A 15392-nucleotide genomic window follows, 5' to 3' on the forward strand; every position below is an offset into this window, starting at 1 on the left:
CAATAATATCTGCAATATCTAATATCTGTGCGTAATCCTTTTCCCGTAATCGTTCTTCTGGGGACCAGATGTTTTCCACGACCGCTGTTCAATGTTCTATGGCATATCGCCCAGACATCCTGTTTATCCAAACTGAAGTCTTCTTACGCACACAGAAACCTTTTAACTTGTACATGACAAGTAACATATCAGTGTGAGAGATTAATGAGAAGTTAAAATATAAACTAAGAATGATATAAACTGAAATTCCCAACATTTCCCATTTCCTTTTTGACAGAAAAATACACAAGTTTATGTCAACATCAGTTGCCTTTCACTTGCCAAAGCATTTTCTAAAGTGACATCATATAACTTGTATATAGTAGCAGGCCAAGTGTTTTTCTTTTTCATCATTACTTTGGCCATCTTATAAAGAAACATATGTGACTATGCAGTACACAAAGTTTTCCTTTAGATGGGGTGAATAGACCACAAATGAATGAAGACAAGGCCTCCAAAACACAGTAGCACTTCAATGGCGATCTACTAAGGGAAAAATCCTTAGCTCAAGTTCTCTACAGATACCAACGACTCTGAACCACCAATCTTACTGATTCACCTATTTAATTGCATATACTACAAGTTTAGTATGACACAAACAGCTGTTGAGCTGTTTGTTTTTACACACACAGGTTCCTTGTGATGACACTTGAAGAAAACGGTTTTTTAAAGCCTCCTTCAGCTTGTAGATAAAATACTCAACAACATGATAACAGTCTGCAACACGGTGCAGATAGTGCTGACACACAGTAGCTCTTCATTTATGCTTAAACACTGTTCAGTCATTACAGAAGGTGAACATGACTTGTAGCATTAGATGAAAACTTGATGGTTACTGTCACACACACAAGACTGGACACATTTGCAGCTTTGCTCCTCAAGGATTTTACATCAGAGAAGTCTATGATGGAGATCTGTGGCCTTGATACGTCAGAGAGAGTAAGTCAATATTGTAACATCTATCCATCTGCAACAAGAAAGAAGGAATTATTACTCTTTTACATTTGTTTTTGCATCTGTTTTGCATCTGCATGAGTTTCATTCTGAACTCAGTTTGATTTTAACTAATCCAAATTCAGCTCTAACAATAATTATTTCTGAACTTAGACAGAGAGCCTGTAATGTGTTCCAATGAGCGTAGCAGGATGTACTTGTACTTTTTTAGGCTAAAGGGATTGATAATGAGCACCAAGCCAGACCAAACTATAAGGTTTATCAGAAAGGAAAAGTTGATCATAAAAGTAGAGAATGTTTCTGTTTCTTGAAGCTAAACTGGGAACTGGTTCCACAACTTTCTGCCTGCCATTCATTCCCCAAATATTTCCTTTCTCATGCACACATGCATGAAATCTGCACTGTAGCCGGTGACTTGTCTTTGACTGCTGCTTGATTTTAATCATTTTGATTTTAAAAAGTTTTTTTCCACAAAATTTCTTTATAAATTTGGATTATGATTTTGGCAAACTTATTTAATGACTGTATTTTTTTTCATTGTCGCTTCATGTTCTTTTATTCAACTTTCTAAATCCTTCTGCACCCCGTTGTTATGCTTTTAATGTTTTATATAAAATAACTAAAATTTCCGTGTAAAAATAACATATAATCTAATTATTTAATATTTATAATTAAAATGATAAAAAATTGAACATTATATAAGTTTTTTTTTTAGATGAAGTGTGTAATACAAATGAACCTGCCTTACATTCTACTTGAAGAAGCTCTGACTCTACCATTAAACCTGCAATCTGGGAATGAAGTGCTCTGATGAGAAAAACTGGAACTCTGACATCTAGTTTGGTCGCTTCAAGTTTCATATGTGAAGAAGAATGTAAGATGTTTTTCTGAATTGAACAGGGAACCTGCTAAAGGATGATGAAACTGTGTAAAATCCTCTGCTGATTTTCCTCATCTGAACCCTCACAGCAGTGTTTTGGAGCAGATGAAGTCTTCAGATTATTTCTAGGGATCAGAGTCCAAATACTTATTTAAAGGAAATTGAAGGGCACACAAGTCGAAGACATGGAAGGAAGTTTAAAAATGTTGAGTTTAGCAGTTTAATTGTGTTCTAACAGTGTTTGGATGATAAACAGACTGTATTTATGCAGAACTTTTCATGTCTTGTTGACCAGAACCGAGTGACACAAAGTGAGGGTGTGAATACTTTACAGTGTGTTTAGGTTGATGATTTAAATCGGCATATAATGACGAAGCGCACCTTAGTGACTGGTATGAGGACAGGTCTGACTGGTTTAAGCTCCACCTGACTTACCTGAGGTGAAGCAGGAAACAGTCAGTTATTCTTTGTTTCTACAGCGAAACACACAGACGATCAGATTCACCTCCAGTTTCCTCTGAGTGAGTCCAGCTACGATATAGAGAAGTTGGAAACTTCAAGCTGCTTCCAGTCCACATACTGAAGGTGAGTCTCAGCAAATACACCAGTATGTAGCAGAGGAACCATGACTGACTGGACTTTCTGTCTGCCGTGTTTTCAGACTAAATGGCTTCCAGATCAGAGGAGGATCTCTGCTGTCCGGTCTGTAAGGACATCTTCAGAGATCCTGTCCATCTGTCATGCAGCCACAGCTTCTGTAGAGACTGTCTGAAGAGCTGGTGGACACAGAAACTAACACATGAATGTCCAGTTTGTAAGAGAAGATCATCAAAAGAGGAACCACCTTTAAATCTTGCGTTGAGGGATGTGTGTGAGTCCTTCTTACAGGAGAGAGATCAGAAAGCTTCAGAAGGTTTCTGCCATCTGCACTCTGAGAAACTCAAACTCTTCTGTCTGGACCACCAGCAGCCAGTGTGTCTCGTCTGCAGAGATTCAGAAAAACACACCAACCACAGATTTAGACCCATCGATGAAGCTGCATCACAGCACAGGAGGGAACTTCAGGAAACTCTGCAACCATTAAAGAAGAAACTGGAGATCCAGAAGAAAGTTCAGAAGGAGTTTGATCAAACAGCAAAACACATTAAGGTCCAGGCCCGACACACAGAGAGGCAGATTAAGGAGCAGTTTAAGAAGCTTCATCAGTTTCTAGCAGAGGAAGAGGAGGCCAGGCTGGCTGCACTGAGGGAGGAAGAGGAGCAGAAGAGTGGGATGATGAAGGAGAAGATGGAGGCTCTGAGCAGAGACATAGCAGCTCTTTCAGACACAGTCAGAACCACAGAGGAGGAGCTGAGAGCTGCAGACGTCTCATTCCTGAACAACTACAAGGCTGCAGTGGCAAGAGTCCAGCGCTCCCCCCTGCTGGTTGATCCACAGCTGCACTCTGGAGCTCTGATAGACCAGGTCAAACATCTGGGCAACCTGGCCTTCAACATCTGGAACAACATGAAGGACCTGGTCTGCTACACCCCCATCATTCTGGACCCAAACACTGCTGGTCCAGACTTGATCATGTCTGAAGATCTGACCAGTGTGAAAGTAGGAAAGAAACAGAACCTTCCTGATAATCTAGAGAGGACTGTTTTTTATGGTTTTGTCCTGAGTTCTGAGGGTTTTAACTCAGGAACTCACTGCTGGGATGTGAAGGTTGGAGACAGTAAGTTGTGGAATGTGGGTGTGTCAGCAGAGTCTGCAAACAGGAAGACAGACTTAGGGTCTGGATTATGGAGAATACGGTTCCATCAAGGTAAATACACAGCAGGTTCTCCAGGTTCTCAGATTAATCTTCCAGTTCAGAAGAAGCTGCAGAGGATCAGAGTGAATCTGGACTGTGACAAAGGAAATCTGTCATTCTCTGATCTTGATACAAACACACAAATACACACCTTCACACACACTTTCACAGAGAGGATGTTTCCACACATATATACTCTTGATGAAGCTCATATTTTACCTGTGAAGGTCTCAGTGGTGAAACAGATCTAATGTGTTCAGTATGAAGAATACACAGTTCACAATTTGGTTGAATTGTTGTGACTTCCATACCAAACTGGAAGTTTGGAGCTGAAACCAGAACAGAACTGATCTGAATAGATTGAATTAAGCAGTGGATCAGCATATAAACCCACACAGAGTGCTATGTTTATATTGCTACTATTACTGTGGTTTTACTCATTGAAGAAAATGCAGACAAGACATGACCACTCTACACACGCACACAAACACTCACACATCCATCTATCCATCATCTACACATTCTCACACATATAAATACACAAAATTTTAAAGGGAACCAAAGCATACAGTTAAAACCACCATTAGTACACATCATGCTCCAGAGCCTCAGATGAACGACCAGTCTGTAGTTTCAGAGCTGCAGACACAACACATCACCGCATCAGAGGGATCTGATCTTATTGTAATGGTACAAAATTATTTTGACCTTTCAGCTGATTTTATAAACAAAACTAAAACAGTAATTTAATTTTCATTTGAAAGTAATCAGATTCTTTTTCATATCACAAGGTTAGTTTCTATTTTATTTTAATAATTTATTGGAACAGTTTTAAAACTGTTAAATGACTTTCTTACATTTGGAGGCTAATCAGAGAGCTTTTGTCCATCTTTGAACCTCAGAGACTTTAATGGGTTCTGACTTTGAGCAAATCCTCATTACAGTCAGCTGATTGAACATAATTTCCCTCATCATTAGCTGTAAATTGTCCCATTCTGATGTTTTTTTTTTTTTTTAAATATGTTGAAGCCTAAAATTTAAAAATGGAAAAATATGAAAAAATATTTAATGACAAATATTTACATGGTTGAAACTTTTTTCTAATCGTGGTTTGTACAGTTGTGGTGCTCTCCAGTTATCTAGTCACTATCTGCATCTCTTTGGTTTTTTTGTGCTTTTTCCATTCTTTGTTTTTTTTATTTAATAAATAATAAAGCATCTGGTTCTGATCAGGAGTTAAAATCCAGACTGGAATAAAAGATGTGGTGGTAGTTTGTTCTGCCAGCAGCCTGACTTTTCCTTTTTATTCACTTACCAGTCAGTTAACAGTCATAACAAAGTTCACTTGCTGTAAGTTCAGGTCAGAGTCTTCATCACAGTCTTCATGCATGTCCAGATCCGTCTCTGGATAGTCCCTCTCCCCTACTGGAACTCAGTCTTCCATAATATCTAAAGAGACTTTCCCCGTCATTACCGTTCCTGCCTCATCGTCTGCTGGCATGATTCTGTAACCCACGGCTCTTTCAGACTCCAGCACTGGATCTAGAGGACAAAACTTTTGGATTCTACATGGATACTAACAACTTTATTTGTGCTAGTAAATGAACAAACAAACAAAAAAGAAACATTTAAAACATTTCTAGAACAAACACAAAGAATTTACTGAAAAGCTCTTAACTAAAGATCAATGAAATGCAATTTCAGATTTTCTGCAGAAGTGGAATTTTAAATTAAACTCAACCAATGATGCAGGTATTCTGGCAACAGAAGAGATAAAAAGGCACAGGGAACTTTTCCAAACAATAATTCATTGAAATAAGGACGTTGAAACTTAATGTTTTACATGTTTGTAACATGAGCAACAATCCGGCTTCTCTATGTTAGCTGATCAACTTACAGCACAAATATCAGCAAATTTAGAAAATTGTGTCTCTTTGTTTGCTTACACACTGACTGACTTTGTCACTGTTATGAAAAACAAACACAAAAGTCAGGACAAAACACAATCTGCAGGTCCAACCTGCGTAATGAGACGCTGCTGCCACCATGTGACAACAGACAGTATTACACACAAACAGCTGTTTGTTTTTACCCATTCAGGTTCTGCATGATGACACTTAAAGAAAACAGGATTTTTTTAAAGCCTCCTTCAGCTTGTAAATAAAATACTCAACAACATGATAACAGTCTGCAACACGGTGCAGATAGTGCTGACACACAGTAGCTCGTCATTCATGCTTAAACACTGTTTACACTGTCATTACAGAGGGTGAATATGACTGGTAGCATTAGAAGAAAACTTGATGGTTACTGTCATGCACACAGGACGGGATGTGTTTGTGGTCCTCGGTGACTTCACATTAGGGACAAACTCAACAAATCCATGATGGAGATGTGTGGCCCTGTTATGTCAGAGAGAGTAAGTTGATATCGTAACATCCATCCACCTGCAACAAGAAAGAAGGAATTGTTATGTTTTATTTTTGTACCTATTCTGCATCTGCATGAGAGTTAATCTGTGGATGGCTTTCAGGGTGATTTTAAGGTGTTATAAAAATGTACAACAGCAGTAATTTTTTTCCCCCTCTTGTTATGACCAGCTCAACAGCAAGCAGAATGATGGTCTGGCTGCTGTGTGATGCCAAGAACATTTTCCTTGATAAGCAGAACTTTATGGATTTAAGGATCCATCCATCCATCTTCTATTGCTTATCCGGGGTCGGGTAGCGGGGGCTGCAACCTAAGCAGCCCCCGCTCCCCCCTCCCCCCAGCCACATTTGCCAACTCTGCAAGGGGTAAAACAAGGGCCAAGGCCACCTGAGACATATAATCCCTCCAGCGTGTCCTGGGTCTTCCCTGGGGTCTCCTCCCGCAGAGACATGCCCAGAACACCTCACCAGGGACACCTCACCTCGGCTTCACCTAGAAATTCTGTCCATATAAGTTATGAACAGAATCGGTGATAAAGGGCAGCCTTGGTGGAGTCCAACCCTCACTGGAAACGAATCAGACTTACTGTCAACAATGCGAACCAAGCTCTGACACCTGTCATACAACGACTGGACAGCTCTTACAGGGGGGTTCGGTACCCCTTCTGCTCCTCCTCAATCCGGGATTCGACTATCCAGCGGACCCTCCTCTCCAGGACCCCTGAATAGACCTTACTGGCAAAGCGTGTCAGCCAGGACAGCCACACAACAAGGAACTCCAGGGCCTTGCCACCAAGGAGCTGTTTAACCACCTCTGCGACCTCAGCCCCAGAGACAGGAGAGTCCACTACGGAGTCCTCCAGCTCTGCTTCCTTATCAGAAGACATACATATATATATATATATATATATATATATGTATATATATATACATATATATATATATATATATATATATATATATATATACATATATATATATATATATATATATATATATATATATATATATATATATATATATATATATATATATATATATATATATACATATATATATATATATATATATATATATATATATATATATATATATATATATATATATATATATATATATATATATTTGTCAGCTGTAATTGGTATGTTTCCAAAATTTTTTTACTAAATCAAAAAAATTTTATTTTATGGCTGGAAGGAAGTATTGCACCAAACATGTACCAACTGGTGAAATGAGAGAAAGGAATTTAAAAATGCAGATGTAAAAAAAGAAAATCTGAGAAAACAATTGTGTAAAGATGCAGAAGTTCCAGATGACCCAAGGGGAAATTACATGTTTTATTAATTGTATGTAATACAAATATACAAAGTATTGTTACCATTTTTGGTTTGTTTCTATGTCTATTCAAGGTTGGAACTCATCCCATTCATTTCTATAAAATTTATTGTAATTCAGGCTTGTCGGTATTTCTTGATTCTTATTTTCTATTTCTATTTGCTTTGGATAATAGCTTGTATTGAGTTTATGCTGCTGGACCTGGCCGGAAAGGCCAGGAAAGGGGCAGAAAGAGAACAGAAAAGAGAACATAAAAAACAAAAGAAAGAGATCAATGCATACACGTATATGCACATACATACCCACCTACATATATATATATGTATATATACACTTGCACATACATTATATATATACGTATATACATATATACATATATATACATATACACACACATACACATGCATACACACCCATATACACATACGCACATATACATACATAGATACATATATATATATATATATATATATATATATATATATATATATATATATACACACACACATACATACATATGTACACACACATACCCACCCACACACATAAATATATACACCCACACTGGTCAACTCTAGATTCATGGTCCCTGTGGAGAACAGAACCACTGACAATCAGGAGGACCAGAAACAGCAAGTTAAATCAAAAAGACAGAAAGAGAGGTACCTGCTGTTAATGAATAAACTTGCTGGATGACTCAGTGACTGTGACACTTGCAGAACATTCATGCAGAACATTTAGAGTGGAACGTGTTCAGAGAAGAGAGATCGTGCCAATGTGACCCCACCCGCCTACGGCTAGAGGCAGGCCAGGAGAACCCAGAGACCCGGGTAACCGACAGTCACCCCCAGGCACAGACCCCAACCACCCCACTCCTTTGCCACCCCAACCAGAGTCCCCCGCAGTAAGGGGGAACAGGCCCCAGCAGGCCCAGGCCGGCAAGGGCTGATCCCGCAGGGCACCGGCCACCCAGGGCAGACAGAGCGCAGGCCCCAGGGCCCCAACAGCCTGAGAGCAGCCCCCCGCCCCCACAGGCAGAGGGCACAGCCCACACCGACGGAAGACCAGGATCCCCAGACCGCCACCTAGCGGCAGCCAGGTCGCACCCCAGTGCACCAGCTGTGCTCCCTGGGTACAGGACACCACCCCCCCCACCACCAAACCACAAACACATATACATGCATACCCTCCCTCTCCCAACACGCATTACCCTCTCAGCCCCCATCCACACACCCCTCCGCAATCCACACACATCCCCCATCACATACACAACCCCACCCCACCTCTACTCACTCACCCATACCAAGTCACACAAACCCCAACCCACCCTGCCCCCACACACGCTCACACCCCACCACCCCATCCCTCTACTTCTACCCAACCACACATGCCCCACCAAACACCCCTCCACCACCCACAGCCCCCCCTCCAAACTTCACCCTCACTCACACATCCCATTCCGCATATACCCCCCCCCCCCCCCCCCCCCCACACACACACACACACACACACACACCCTTACTCCTCCAACACAGGCACACCCCATTACATACAACCCACCCACCAACATACCCCTCCGCACACACACACACATCTACTCATCCGCACACATCCATACCCCCTCACCCCCCCACCCACCTATATCCCCAACCCTAATCCCCCCCCCCCAGTAAAGCCCCGAGAATAGGGGCATGAGAGGACCCTATCGCCCCTGCCTCCCCCCCGCTTATGACTGATTGTGAAGTGTGTATTAATTGCAATTAAAATTGAGGGAAGTGCCACGCGGTGTTGGGAGAGGGACCACCTAAGCAGCCCCGCCCACCATACACCGCATGCTCTTCCCCCTTATCATGTGAGTTGTCAGTGCTTTTGTGTTTTGATGTCTAAGTGTAAGGCAGCGTACATTCTGGACAGGTCACCAGTTTATCACAGGATAAAATAATGACCTAAGATAATAACTAGAATTTTCTCTCCACTACTTTGTGGGTCAGACATGAAAGAGCTGAACAAAATGTCTATAAATTCCACTTTTTATTCTCATGATATTGTCATTTATATTTCATATACAGTTTGTTTTTTATTCCTTTACAACAACCATCTAACACTGAAAAACACCAAAGCCTAAAATCAATATGAACCATATTTATTTTCCTTTAGAATTAAATTCTACACTTTTTGACTGTATCATCTCTGATGGATGCTGATGTCCTTTTGCACTATCGTACCTTGTGGTGCTATGTTGAAAGCTTTAGACTTTTTTTCTCAAATTTTCATTCACAAAACCTGCTTTTTTCCCCCATCTGAGGTCTGAAAGTTACTGTCTTTAGAACAAAAACATGTTCCTTTCATCGATCTCTACAGCCAGGACAGAACTGAAGAAAGACTCACATCAAAGCGTCCGATGGAGGCTGTGGTCTGATTGGTCTGCATCACCTCAGTCAGAGCCCACATCTGCTGAATACTGGAGGACACAGTGTGGGGGTCTGGGAGACCCTACAAGACATACAACATGACAGATTATCTTAACCTCCTAATCACACACATTCTGCAACTGTGTGGATTACTGAAAGGTATTATTCTAGAAAGGCTTGCACAAACCTGGACAGTTTGTTTATATATAAACTCATATACTTAAAAATACAGGAATAGACCTTTAAATGTGGCGTACAGCAGGCTGAACTGTTGTTAAAAGCCAAAGTCCCATAAAGACAAAGTACATGCTTCATGTCTCCACTGAGAGTTACAGGGTTTTTCACAAAAACACTAATTCAGATCCAACAGTACAGTACCTCCAAGTCAGGGTGGTGATCAACAAGGATCAAATCTGACAACCAATCGGAGACCTCCTTCTCTGGGTCCTGGAAGAAAAGATGGAAAAAGGGTTCAGCTCAGTCCAGTTCAGTAAAACCAAGACATGTAATTATGGTGTGTGTCAGATAGCTGAGTCATGGTATGGTAAACAGTTTCTGAACAGATTAGTTTGTTACTTCTTTTAGTCTCTATATTTTTAGCAACATTCAGTGAAACTGAGTAAAACGACTGACCGGCTCCACATGAGGAAAAATCTTGATCTCTTCCAGGCTGAAGGTCAGCCAGGCGGAGGACGGCTGTCTCAGGATCAGTCTGACTGACACCACGTTATCCGGTTCCACGTGCATCTGGAACAAAACATCGCAGTCCTGCATCAGCAACTCATCAGCTGATGGGAGTGAAAGACACAAACACGAAGGAAAACTGTTTATTTATCTGAAAGTCAGGGGAAAAAAATCTGTTTCAGAGTTTTCATACAAACCAGCTGGGGTGTTGAAAAAAAGCATTGAGTTCAAAACCTTAAACAAAACACACCTGTGAATCCATAAACAAGATCCCACAATCCTTTACTTCCAGAACCATGTCTCAACATATCAACATGTTTAGATCAGCAGAAGTTCAGGAAACTTCTCAGAAGCCGTGGAGCCGTCCATTAGAAGGTCTGCAGAATGCCGTTATGATGCTGCTAGAGCAGAAACACTCACCTGTGACCTGTGAATGGAGTAGTAATCCTGGGACCCCCTCTCAGTGTGAGGGTTTTCCATCAAGGGCAGGTCTCTGAGGGCAGTGGACCACTTGGCAGGGGCCTCCTGTCCGGGGCCCCTCCTCAACAGACGGACAGTCACATAAGCTGTATAATAGTTCTTGAAGTTGATCTCCTTGATCTGTAAGACAAAGCGGTTGTGGGGGTGTTCAAATGTCCAGATAGAAAAAAAGTAGTGCACTTAAAATTACCCACAATGCATCTTAAAAAGCAGTGTGCATCAATGTCATTAGAGGATCAGTATAGACCAAAATGTATTGCAGGCAAATGTCAAAGCAGGTTTAAAAAAACAACAACAAAAAAAAAAACGCTTTAGATCATTTATTTCATATTCTTGCAATAAAGAAATAATAAAATACAAAGTAAGAAAATAAAATATTTTCGCATGAGTTTGGAATGGATTTGGTACGACGCATGTTGGTTGCTGTGGCGACAGTCGGTAGTCACGTGATAGCCGGATTTGTGTCCGAACTACCAACAGAATGAGAAAACTTACTGTGCTCGGTATAGTAAATGAGGGGTTCAGGAAAAGTGTCAACGCACCCATGGTCTGACTTTTTTTAAATATATGTTGGCCCAAAGGGGTCATTTTTAGGAACACTGACTTGGTTTTTACTTGTTTCATTATTTAATACAGGAGCTGAAGTTGGACCACAGCTGCTTCAGGACGAACTTTTTTAGACGTCCTTGGGACAGTTTGAGGATCTGCTTTAGCAGCGAGCTGCTTGCTTTAAGAAGCAGAGAAGAAATAATAAAGACGCTCGGCCATGATGATGCACAGTTGAATAAAATAGTCAACATGCCTTCTCTGATTGGTTGATTATGTATCTATCGGATGCGAATTTAAAAAAAAAAAATCAACCCAGGTTTGAAAAATTTCGTTACTGATGTGAATGTTTACATTTACTTTACACTGATCCAATAAAAAAATACTGCTGTGTGATTATTTGGACACAATATTTGGAGTAGGTGTATAAAGGCCTTAAGGTGGATTTGGGGGCTCTCCCTTGATTCTCCTGACTGACTGTGGTTGGAGTTATCCATCATTAGTATCAGCCATTGGCTCACTGAGACATTTACCTGCATAACAGCTCTAGAAAATCCTTTGGAAAACTGCTCAGGTTCCCTTTCAGCTAATTTCAAGATGACTTGGACTGCTGGTTTTTGGTTTTCATTGAAAGCCAAAATAATTGTAAAAGCTTTCCATTAAACCCGATGAGTAAATCTCCTGCTTGGTAGCAGTGGCTGAAAGGGTAGCTGCCACCTCCCTGGTCATTTGTTTACTGTTTACCAGTGGGGGACGGACTGCCAGCCTGTTCCCTGAAGTGTCTGGGCGCCACGCGGAACTGTTACAGTATGTTGCACATGCACACTTTGCAGATGTGTTTGTGTCATTGACCTTTTTTATGAAATGATCATTATTTTTTAACATTGATGTAACATTAATAAATCTGCCCAAGCCACTTTACGACTGTTGCGCTTGCCATGGTTTGTTGTTTCTGCTTGCCATTATCAGCTGTGTGTCATCATGTCTTTTATTTCCTCTGCAGTAGTCCAGTTTTAGGTTTTAGTTCTTTTGGTTTGATCCTCTTTTTGTTTGGGGATCTTTCGGCCCATTGCGTGGCTGGTTTGAGACTGCTCCCTTTGTTAAATGTTGCTGTTTGGTGTTGGTCTTTCTTATATGTTATGGTTCCTACTCTTGAGTCATATTATTGTTTCGTTTAGGGACCGTAATAATGACAAATCAAATAACTAGTACATCAGCTCACCCCTTGTCAGTGGTAAAAATGATGAAACGACATGGATACTATGGTTTCCAATACAGAATTTTATATTTTGATGCATCAGACCATTATAAATAAGCTCTGATCCAGAAAAGACAGCTGTGTTTCTGAATCCTTTTCACATTTGGCTTCTTTGCATGATGGAGCTTTAAACCTGCATTTGAAGATTTCACAGTAATTTCTGTTTACAAACACTGAGATCTTGAAGTGCTCCTGAGTCCATGCAGCGATTTCCAGCAGAGAATCCTGTCTGGGTTTAATGCAGTTCTGCCTGGTGGTCTCAGTCTCACCAGCATCCAGTTTAAACCTCAGTACCGTCCCATGCCTAAAGAGATTCCTCCTGATTCTCTCAAGCTGTTGACGATGTTATTCAGTGAAGATTATGAAATCTTTAACGTCTTCATTTTAAGGGACATTTTCTGTAACTGCGTGATGTTTTTACAGTTTGTTAAACTGGTGAAAAAAAATCCTCCTTTTACACCCAGTCATGTTACTGACTTGTAGCCGGCCAGCGTAATTATTACTTAATTAATCCTCTGGTTGCTTTTGATTTGTACCAACAACGTTTCCAGCCTTTTGTTGCCCCTATTCCAACTTTTCCAGATGTGTTGCCTTTTTTATGAAATCACTGACTTCCTTCTTAAATTCATTTTACGTGTTGATTTTACTTATTAATTAAATTGCTGCCCTTCATTTATATTTCTATTGTTTCAGTTATATTCCATCTGCTGGATGCAGTGAAGCTCTGAAGAGTAAATCAGGATCACCGAGCCACACTGCAACCAGGACAAAGAAGCCTTTGGTCTATCTGAGGTCTCAACCTTTTGTTTGAAACACACTGAATGTGTCAGATCCCAGCACTAACATGGAAATGTTTGCTGGAGATAAATCCTTTCTGCTGGAACTTCCTCCAGGCCAACTCCTTTGAAGCCAAAGCTCTGAGTTAATGAGGAGTCACTCTGCATTTAAAATGGATCATAATTAGAATTAAATGCTGGAAAGTAGGTCAGTGCCCGAAATGTTTGAAGCTCCTCTTGAGGCAGAAATGCAGCATTATAACCACACAAATGTTTTCTGTGTGTGTGTGTTGTTAAACAGAGCTGAAGGCAGACTGCAGTAATATGGAGGTTCTTTCGTGATGCTTTCTGCTTTCCCATAGAACTGTATTTCTGGCAACACAAACCAAATACAACTTAAATTGTTGATTTAAGTCTAGATTATTTGTATATTCTGACAGACTAGAACAAAGTGAACCCAGTCAGATGACACTAGAGATCAGGAATGAAGTTTCTCTTTGAGCTATAACTAAGAACAAGCATAAGTGATCCTGAACATATTTCCTTTAGCTTTAGCTTACATTGACCGTCTTTCCAAAGGGGAGGTTGACGTCCACCACACAGACACCGGAATGAGCCGCGTCCGCTTTGGAATCTCCAATCTGCAGATAGACCGGAGGTTTGATGGTGCACGTCACCGGCTCCATGTTGTCGTTGCTCATCTTCTGGAAGACAGAAGAAGACTCCATTATTATTGTCATCTTTCCTTATCCTCCAAACTTAAAAAGCTTTATTTCCACCATGACTGTGATTAAATTAATGATGATTAATGATTAACAATTAAAGACGTATCTTTACATTTGAAAACATGTTAAAGGTAATGTTATACTGATATTATATCATGCCTGGCCGACTTTAAGAAGAATCATGTAAATGTAATTCCTTCATTTTAAAGTATATTTATAGAAATGCTAACAACATTATGTTAATGTTTTAAACTGTAATGTGTTAGGTGTGGTCTTGGTCTGATGGGACTACAATCTTTCATTTATTTAAAGTTGGGACATTGCGCATAAAACATATATAAAAAAAACATATATAAACATATATAAAAAAAAAGAACAAAACAAAAAATATCAGAACACAGTTATTTGAAAATGCTTTATAAGCCATATTTAACTGAATACAACACAAACATGATATTTAGCGTTCAAACTGATAAAAGAGCTGCAGTGCATTATCATTCAGCTCAGTCTCATTTGTGTCTTAAGGACATTTTAATATAAAACTGTGGCACAAAACCCTCTAAGCACCAAGCCGAATTCTTTATTAGCCACATTTATTAACGACTGTCTTTTATATCCTTTATAAACACGAAGCTTAGAAACGCAATCTATGATAAGAGTATGACGGTGTTTTCTATGTGACATCCGGCTGCCGTGGCTGCGCGCGCCGTCCGAGCACCATGGACAGCGACATGCGGTGCAGCAGCAGCAGAATGCGCGCGCGACAAACATCAGACGGCTTGACTGTTTCATCTGCATGTCTGGATCATAGACCGTATTCAGTCTATGGTCTGAATTCCTGCATGTTTACACTGATCGTCGCAAAAACCAGCTAATGCTGTTAGCGTGGAAGCTAACGGCCCGCAAACACAACAGCTAACAGACGGGTTGTTCTGATAAACTCAGGTTCTGATACATCCATTAATGGTCCACTGAGCTGGGTCAGGTCTCACCTTCCCGTGACAAAGCTCACACCTCCCCAGACTCGAGAAGAAGAGAAGAAAAACGCTAAAATGAACGGTTTAAAGCCTAACATGCTAA

The 15392-nt window shown here is 40.5% G+C and overlaps 2 protein-coding genes across 2 annotated transcripts; one reads left to right on the forward strand and one right to left on the reverse strand.

Moving 5' to 3' along the window:
• Positions 1-2539: 2539 nt before the first annotated feature.
• On the forward strand, positions 2540-3919 carry LOC306757230 (zinc-binding protein A33-like; the record flags this gene model as incomplete). Its single annotated transcript, XM_079242207.1, has 1 exon — positions 2540-3919. The coding sequence occupies one exon, from the start codon at positions 2540-2542 to the stop codon at positions 3917-3919; it is 1380 nt and encodes a 459-aa protein (XP_079098333.1).
• A 2154-nt stretch (positions 3920-6073) lies between these two features.
• nicn1 (nicolin 1) lies at positions 6074-14327 on the reverse strand (the record flags this gene model as incomplete). Its single annotated transcript, XM_079241973.1, has 6 exons — positions 6074-6115; positions 9821-9925; positions 10222-10290; positions 10477-10590; positions 10948-11127; positions 14148-14327. 6 exons carry the CDS (start codon positions 14325-14327, stop codon positions 6074-6076), a joined length of 690 nt encoding a protein of 229 aa, XP_079098099.1.
• Positions 14328-15392: the final 1065 nt, after the last annotated feature.

The sequence above is a fragment of the Telmatherina bonti genome (assembly GCF_933228915.1).
Source record: "Telmatherina bonti genome assembly, chromosome: 6".
In the NCBI taxonomy this organism is placed as follows: domain Eukaryota; kingdom Metazoa; phylum Chordata; class Actinopteri; order Atheriniformes; family Telmatherinidae; genus Telmatherina; species Telmatherina bonti.